This window comes from Egretta garzetta, unplaced genomic scaffold (genome assembly GCF_000687185.1).
Source record: "Egretta garzetta isolate BGI_Z169 unplaced genomic scaffold, ASM68718v1 scaffold27, whole genome shotgun sequence".
NCBI lineage: Eukaryota > Metazoa > Chordata > Aves > Pelecaniformes > Ardeidae > Egretta > Egretta garzetta.
In genome coordinates, this window is record NW_009260400.1 from 2,507,399 (window position 1) to 2,515,233 (window position 7,835).

The 7,835-nt window shown below is 63.6% G+C and overlaps 1 protein-coding gene across 1 annotated transcript in view; it reads right to left on the minus strand.

Moving 5' to 3' along the window:
* Positions 1-1,280: 1,280 nt before the first annotated feature.
* RIPOR1 (RHO family interacting cell polarization regulator 1) overlaps positions 1,281-7,835 on the minus strand; it is a 17,668-nt gene continuing 11,113 nt past the window's right edge. Inside the window, exons 12-24 of the mRNA XM_035898810.1 lie at positions 7,318-7,447; positions 6,998-7,138; positions 5,731-6,165; positions 5,423-5,686; positions 5,071-5,210; positions 4,540-4,714; positions 4,253-4,388; positions 3,981-4,142; positions 3,699-3,857; positions 3,057-3,253; positions 2,864-2,947; positions 2,483-2,573; positions 1,281-1,480 (exon numbers count right to left, since the gene is read on the minus strand). Coding sequence (XP_035754703.1) covers positions 1,281-1,480; positions 2,483-2,573; positions 2,864-2,947; positions 3,057-3,253; positions 3,699-3,857; positions 3,981-4,142; positions 4,253-4,388; positions 4,540-4,714; positions 5,071-5,210; positions 5,423-5,686; positions 5,731-6,165; positions 6,998-7,138; positions 7,318-7,447 — 2,314 coding nt within the window. The remainder of the gene's footprint in view (positions 1,481-2,482; positions 2,574-2,863; positions 2,948-3,056; positions 3,254-3,698; positions 3,858-3,980; positions 4,143-4,252; positions 4,389-4,539; positions 4,715-5,070; positions 5,211-5,422; positions 5,687-5,730; positions 6,166-6,997; positions 7,139-7,317; positions 7,448-7,835) is intronic.

The window sequence follows — 7,835 nt, forward strand, 5'->3', positions numbered from 1 at the left end:
GGATGGCAGGGGTAGGGGAACGGTTGGGCTTGGTGAGCTTAAAGGGCTTTTCCAACCCAAACGATTCTGTGGTTCTAAGTTCAGCAACATCTCAGCAACCTTTGCAAAGCTCGGGGAAGGTGGAAACTTTCCGCTGCTGAAAAGGCAAGACCCACTCTTCTTTTGGTGAAACCAAAGGCCGCTGTGGGAGCAGCATTGATCCTCAGCTTTCTGAGCACCTGAGAGCTGAGCCCAGCTTTGTCCCTCAGGCCAGTAGCATTCCTCTGCATGTTTATGCAGACAACGTTGGAAATGGCATTTAAACCCCCGCAGTGCCAGCATCCCTGGAAGGCAGCACAAGGCGTGGTGGGACTGGGCCATGCCACCGTGCCACAGCAATCCTCACTGCCCCAGTTGTGCCAGACCAGGTGGGCCAAGGCTTCTGTGCCCTGTGACAGGTACACCCCTGCACACCCGGCCCTGAAAGGCACCCAGCAGCCCCACTGGCTCAGGCTGGAGCTTGCTGGTCGCTGTGGTGTGGGGCCGGGCTGGCGCCCAGGCAATGCCAGAAATCACAGTTCTTGCCCCACGAGACCCCTTGCCACCCCCCAGCTATGCTGACCCCTACCTTACCCTGCCCCTGGGCAGCAGAGCCAAAGAAACACCCGCACAGCGACACCGTCACTCATTAAAGGTTTGGTTTTATTTCTGGTTTAAAATCAAAATTAGTTGTTCTCTGTAATTACATTATATATAGATTTATAGAGACATTATAGAAAAGAATTTTTTGCTTTTGTTTTTCTGCAAAAATCTGTAAATAAAAAATAAAATAGAACAAACAAACAAAAAAAAATAAAGGTGGCAGCTTCTGTCCATCCGTCTGTCCGTCCCTCTGATGCTCCTCCTGCCCCTGCCCTCCACGGCGCTTCCCAACAGACTGGGAAAGGCTCTGGGCTGGGGCCACATCTCACCACGCTCCCTACAGCCACAGCTGGGGAGGGACAGGAGCACGTGGAGCTGGAAAGAAGAAACGCCAGCAGAATATATTAATATCTCATATTTCATTTTATTTAAGTCCTGGGGACTCCGGGTGGCAAAGGGCAGCAGTCCCCACGGCCCAGGCAACTCCTGGAAAGAAACGGCGTGGTTTCCAAAGTGCGGGTCCTCCCGGGACGGGGCATGTGCCCTCGAGCGAGAGGAAGGCGAGAGGAGGCAGAGAATTCCGGAACATCTCCCTGCCGCTGCGGTCCCAGCAGCTGCGGCTGACGAGGGGGGTGGGAAGGGTGGGCTGCCCGTGTGTTTTAAATAGCAATCGGAGGGTGGGATGTGCAGCGAGCCCCGCCCTGCCCAGGGGTGCGTATGTGGCACCCCCGCGGGGCTGGGGGCATGGGGAAGCGGTGCTCCGTAAGGCAGTGTGCGGCCGCGGCGAGCTGCCGGCGGGGGGGAAACTGGGGGGGGCGGCCAAGAGCGGGGGGCCGGTGCGCGGATTTACCATCTTCCCCTGCAAGTACACGCTGCGGTCAGAGAACTGAACGACAGAAGCTCTGTTGCCCGCCCATCCCTAGCCACCTTCCCCAGCTTCTCCAGGGAAACGTGGCTAACACATGCTATGGCCAGAGAGTGGAGACCCCTCTTGTCCTACTTAGCACACCCTTGGGCAAGTCCCAGCCAGGATCCAGCCCAAAAAGCCCCCAGAGCTCCTGATTCACATGTTGCAAATCCTGTCCGTCGGCTGCCTGCTGTACCCCTGCCCACGCAGGGCAGGATCCCCCACATTTGGGCTGCAGGAGTGCTGGCTTGTGGAGAGCCCAGCTCAGGGCAAAAGGGGCCAGGGCTCGGGGCTGTGCCAGCTCTGGCATCTCAAAACAGCTGTGCACATCTGCATGCACAGGTGGCTTCCCCAGGACCCCGGGCACACCCATGCTACAAGCTGGCTCCGAGATCTTTGCACGGCACCCCCGCACACAAATCCGCCCACGGGGCGGCCATCCCCAGCAAGAGGTGGTGACATGGACGATCTGCTGGGACATGGGACACGAGGCATCTACATGTGCCAGGGTGACATGGGGATGGGCTCTATGAACAACCAGGACACACAGACTCCAAAACATGACATGGCTGACAGGCTCTAAGACAGAGACGTTCGTGAGCAAAGCGGCAGGAGTGGGGACAGGGCGGGGGGACAAGGACGGCTCACGTGTCCCAACCTGTGCAGCAGCTGCCGCGATCTGGAGGCCTAGAAACCCACTCAGATGGTTCTCTCAGTGCCATCTAGCAAATAATAAATAACAACCAGGCTTAGCGCTCTGTGGCCACAGGACGCCTGGGCCTCGCTGCCCACTGCCAGCTTGCTCTTGCCTGGCAGAGCTTGGGGCATGATGAGCCAGAGCGCGCGGGGTAGGCAGGGACCAGCCCGGGACCCGCGGGCACTGCTGGCCCCAGGAGATGCCGCTTGGGATGCTGTGGGTGGGGAAGGAGCAGGCTGGAGCAGCGGGACACTCACCGCACAGCATCAGGCTCTGCTTGGCTGCCTCCCGCACGGGCTCCTTGTCGGTTTGGCACAGGTAAACCAGCTGCTCGATGCTCTCCTTGGCCTGCAGGGCAAGGGACGAAGGGCTGAGCGGGGCTGGCAGCAGGGACACAGCCCGGTGGGGAAGGCAGCGCAGGGCGCTGCAGACCCATGGTGCAGGAAAGTCCCTTGTCCTGTCCCTTCCCTCCCTGTTTCCCTTCCCGCCCTGCCCCTGCCTGCTTCTCTGGCACATTTGGGGCCCCCCCAGCTCCTCTCTCCCAGGCTCCGCAGGTGTGTCCAGACTCGCCGGCCACATGCAATTCCTCTTCCTCTGGAAGTTGCAGCTCTGCTGCTTCCTCCCCGCGTCCCTCTCACCTTCAGGCAGCCAAGCACCGCGCACCCTGCCACCCGTGTCTGCACCTCCTCATCCTCCAGCTGCTCCAGGTAGCACACGAGGGCCTGGGGGGAGATGGAGGGGTCAGTGCCACTGCCTGTGGCAGAGCCAGGGGGCAGCACCCCAGGGGCTGTGGCACCGGCCCACCTTGCCCCTGGCTCGCCTGGCACGTACCCGTTGGCGGAAGCGAGGGTTTTCCGCCAGACTGCGGAGCTGGGCCGACACGGCGCTCGCCACCTTGCTGTTGCCCTCCACCAGGAGCAGGCTGAGTGCCTTCAGTCCCTCCTTCTTCAGGCGGCTCTCAGGCACGCGCTTCAGGGCACGCAGCACCACGTCCTGGTCGTCAGAGTTGAGGTTCTGTGCCAGCAGCGCTGCAGGCAACCACCAGCTGAGCCAAGGTGCAGGGAGCCTGGCGGCGCTGCCCAAGCACCCCTGCTGCTGCAAGGGACCCATCCCCGGGCACCCTGCACCCGCCCCGGGCAGAGGTGACCCCGCACAGGGTGGCAACATATGGAGCTGCTGGGGCAGCCAAGCCAAGATGGACCAAGGACCAGGGAGCCACTGGGACCCCGGAGCTCCAGGGCATGCGTGGCTGGGCCTGGGGGACCAGGGACCAGCCAAGCAAGGACCCAGGGTGCTTGGGAAAGCAGCATGGGAGCAGGCTGTGCACCGGATCAGACCTACTTGCCCACCCCAAGAATGGCCGAGCCTCTGGGTGACACCCCAGGATGGTCATGGCAGTGCTGCAGGATGATCCCCCATGGTGATGCTCCGGCACCACATGCCAGGGTCTAAGGAGGGCGGGAGGGCACTCACCTTCCTCTGCCAGCTCCATCATGTAGGTGTCTAGTACCAGGGCACTGAGTGACTCAAAGTGGCTCCAAAACTGGAAGATGGTGACCTGCTCGCCCTGGGCGCTGCCGGGCCGCCGGGGCAGCCGTCGATTCAGCACATCCTCCACCAGTTTCACACACACTGCAGGAAAAGGCCAGGATTGGGGCATGCAGCAGCTGTGGCCGCCCCCTTGCAGGGGTGCTGGGCCCCCACTCATGATCACTGAGTGGGGCTGGCAACTCTCTCCCCAGGGCGCTTGCTCACCGGCATCAGCCAGGCCAGGGTGCCGTTCGCTGATGGGTGCTGCGTACTGGGCGCTGAGCACCTGCAGGAACCGCTCCACAGGGCAAGTGTAGACGTTGGGCACCTCCACACAGCAGTCCCAAAGGGGCAGGACACCCTCCTTCCGCGTCGAGAACTGCACCACTATGGGGACAGGGGCTGTCAAGCCTCCCCAGCCATGCCCATGAAGGGACACCAGGCCCCACACAGCCCCCGGGGTGGCATGGACGGTCCCCTCGGCTGCGTGTCTTTACCGTCAGCAGCAGAGCCGGCTGCTCCCGCTCGCTCCTCTGTCAGCTGGCACACGATCTCCAGCACCTGCGCCTCCCGCAGCAGCCTGTCCAGGGCATACATCTCCTGGCACCGCAGGGGACCGAAGGTGCCCAGCTTCTGCAAGGCACAGCCAAACCAGGGACCTCAGGGACTGAGCTCACCGCCCACACCACAGCCTCCACACTGCGGCAAGACACCCCTCAAAGGGGGACCCACAGCCCAGTTTCCCAGGACGCCTCCTGCCACTGTGCCCCAGCCCCATCCTCACCAGCAGCAAGTGGTTGCAGTTGTTGAGGTGAAGCACCAGGGCCTTATCCAGGAACTCGTTGCCTGTGCTCATGGGGTCGGTGCTGGCCTCGGAGCCGCTGCACATGCCGGTGTCATCTGCCCCCATCTCGCCAGCGCTGGGAGCCCTGCTGCCGCGCCGGGGTCTGCCAGCCCTCCTGCAAGCCAGGGAGAGACCGAGCAATTGGGTCAGCACAGCAAACCTGGACCCGACCCTTCCCCACCCACAGGGGCAACACTGAGCAGTTTCTGTAGGACCTACAGTATCACCGCAGCAGGGCTGGGTGAAGGAGCCCCTGTCCCAGGGGCACAGGGCATGAAGCCCCCCCTGGAGAGATGCAGGGTGGCACTGTGCCACCAGAAGGGCCAGATCCTGCTGCTTCTGGTCCTGGATCTGCCCTGAGCTGTGATGGGCCGGTCTAAATGTACTTGGGCAGAGCTGGGCACCCCCCATTCCAACTGCCACAGGGCCACGTCCTGCCCCGCACCCCATCCCATGAGCCCCGCTGTGCACCTCTCATCTTGGAAAGGCTCCTCCTCGGAGCCCTCTGAGTCCTCCATGTCGGAGGTGTTGAGGAAGCTGAAGCTCTCCAGCGCGTGCTCCACTGTCAGGCTGATGCTGGAGGCCCGGCTGAGGAAGATGCCCTGCTTCTGCTGCGGAGGAAGGCACAGCAGGGTCGGATCTTGGCTCACCGGTCAAGACAGCCCCATCCCCATTGCCCCCAGGCACTGCCAACAGGGACAGCCCCATCCCCATCATCCCTGGCACTGCCATCAGGGATGGCCCCATCCCCACTGTCCTTGGGCACTGCCATCAGGAATGGCCCCGTCCCCCTCATCCCTGGGCACTGCTAGCAGCCCCTCACCAGCAGAATCTCCTCCAGGCGCTTGAGCTCCCGTTCGAGGGGCTGCAGCTCTGGGAACTGCCCCCGATAGTCGTCCAGGGCTGAGCCCAGGAGACTGATGGCCTCCTCCAGACCCGAATCCACCACCTTCCCCCGTGGCACCTCGGGGACGCCAGCAGGCAGCGGCAGGGCTGGGATGGGCCTCTCCTCCATGGAGGCTTGTGCCACTGCCGCGGGGACCCCAGTGACGCAGCCACCCTGTGCCGGCGCCTGGCTCTGCACCGGCTCCGCCCCACCCGCCCCCCCCCGGCCAGGGGGGGAAAAATGGGGAGGGGGTCCACATCCCGTTCGCCCATCCCTGTGTCCTCCGGGCTGGGTGCGGGCTCCCAGGGGCTCTCTGCAGCCTTGGCCTCCATCGTGGCATCCACGCTGGCCTCACTGATGTGACTCAGAGTCCGGGAGTAGGGCACATGCCCGTTGGCCACCGCCTCCTTCTTGCGGCTGCTGGGCTGCTCTGGCTGGCTCCTGGTGGGGGGCACCCCGCTGCCGCCGGCCCCGGGCCTGGCCTCAGCCTCCTCTGGCTGCTGGGAGAAGGAGATCTCGATGGCTGGGGCAGAGGCCTGCACCTCGGGCTGCACGATGGGCTTGTGTGCAGCATGGCGGGCGCTGCCGGAGAGCTGGGGGCTGGAGGAGTCGTCCGAGGACTCGGAGGAGATGGACCAGGCTGTGCCGTTCTCCAGCTCCTCCTGGCGCCGTAGCATGTTCTGGGGGAGGGGGGGAAAACAGTGTCAGACAAGACCCTCCTGCTGACCCTGCTCCTCCGTCTGCCTTTCCTTCAACCGGCGGCAGGATCCAGCTGAGCCAGAGGGCACCGAGACCGCCAAAGCCCCCAGTGCAGGCTGCCACGCCGTCCCATCTCTGCCACCACAGCAGGGTGGGCAGTGAGGACCCAGCAGAGCATGGCTGCCTCTTCCAGCCCTACACCCCACGCCATGCCGGCAGGGAGTCTGGCTGCCCAGGCCCAGCCACGCACGTCCTGGAGCTCCAGGGTCCCAGTGGCTCCCTGGCACAGCGGGCAGCTCCAGCATGGCCACGATGGGGTGCAACACCGTGGAGCCGAGGATGCCATGGCTGCAAGGACGGCACCAGCTCCAGCAACAGCTCATGGGGGGCAGCACCTGGTGCACCCATCGCACCGACGTCATGCCAGTGGTTCACCATCACTGAAGCAGTACCACGCCAATGCCATGTTAGCGTCACACCTGCACCATGACGGCATCACACCAGCATCACGCCAATGCCACAGCACAGCACACTAACGTCACCAGTGCAGGGACATGGACAAGCCTTCTACTCACTAGCGCACGGCTCTTGCACGAGGGTGTGCGGACACAGGAGCGGGGCTGGCTCGTGCCGCCCGGGCTGCCCCAGCTTGGAGATTGTCTCCCCAGGGCCAGCCAGACCCTAGTCTGGCAGGATCAGGCCGCCGGGCATCAGTGAGCGCGGGTGAGCAGGGACCAGGGAGCGGCTATGGCTCCTGCGGGATGGCCACGCTGCTGGGCTAAGCTACTGGCCGGCTCCAGCCCTCACACTTACGCGGCCCTGCTGTGGCCATCTCCCAAGCTCGGCCGAGGAGACATCGCCGCAGGAGCAGCTCTGAGACAGCTTCTCGAAGAGTGTCTCCCGAAAGATGTCCAGCAAGGACCAACCATGCTTGTCGTCCTCCCGCCCCAGGCTCTTGGGCAGAGAGAAGAGGAGCTGTGAGCATGGGAGGAGCAGGCGCCAGTACTGGGGAGCCATGGCTGGAGAGGAGCTGCCCACCCCTGCACCCGAGCCATGCCACCCTCTGCACATCCCTGCGCGGACCCCTCCTCAGGCCACTGCTCCTGAGCAGCCCTGCCTGGTGCCACACTTACATAGAAAGCCTGTTCCCGCAGGGACGGCGTGTCAGGCGGGCTCTGGTTGTAGGTGGAGAACCTCTTGTTCACTGTGGAGGCCTTGTTGACAGTGCTGGCTGCTGAGGGCTGGTCATCCTTGTCGAAGGGGCTGGGGAGGACAGCAGGGACGTGAGGGGGGTGTGCCAGCTGCGGGGGCTCTCGACCCTGCTTGTGCTACAGGCGTCAGGAAGAGGGGCTGGGAAGCTGCCCAGCAGAAAAGGACCTGGGGGTGTTGGTCAACAGGCGGCTGAATATGAGCCAGCAGTGTGCCCAGGTGGCCAGGAGGGCCAGCAGCATCCTGGCTTGTATCAGGACTGGTGTGGCCAGCAAGAGCAGGGCAGTGACCGTGCCCCTGTGCTGGGCACTGGTGAGGCCGCCCCTGGAATGCTGGGGTCAGGGGTGGGCTCCTGACTCCCAGAAGGACCTAGAGGGGCTGGAGCGTGTCCAGAGAAGGGCAAGGAAGGTGGGGAGGGGTGTGGAGCCCCAGGCTGCTGGGG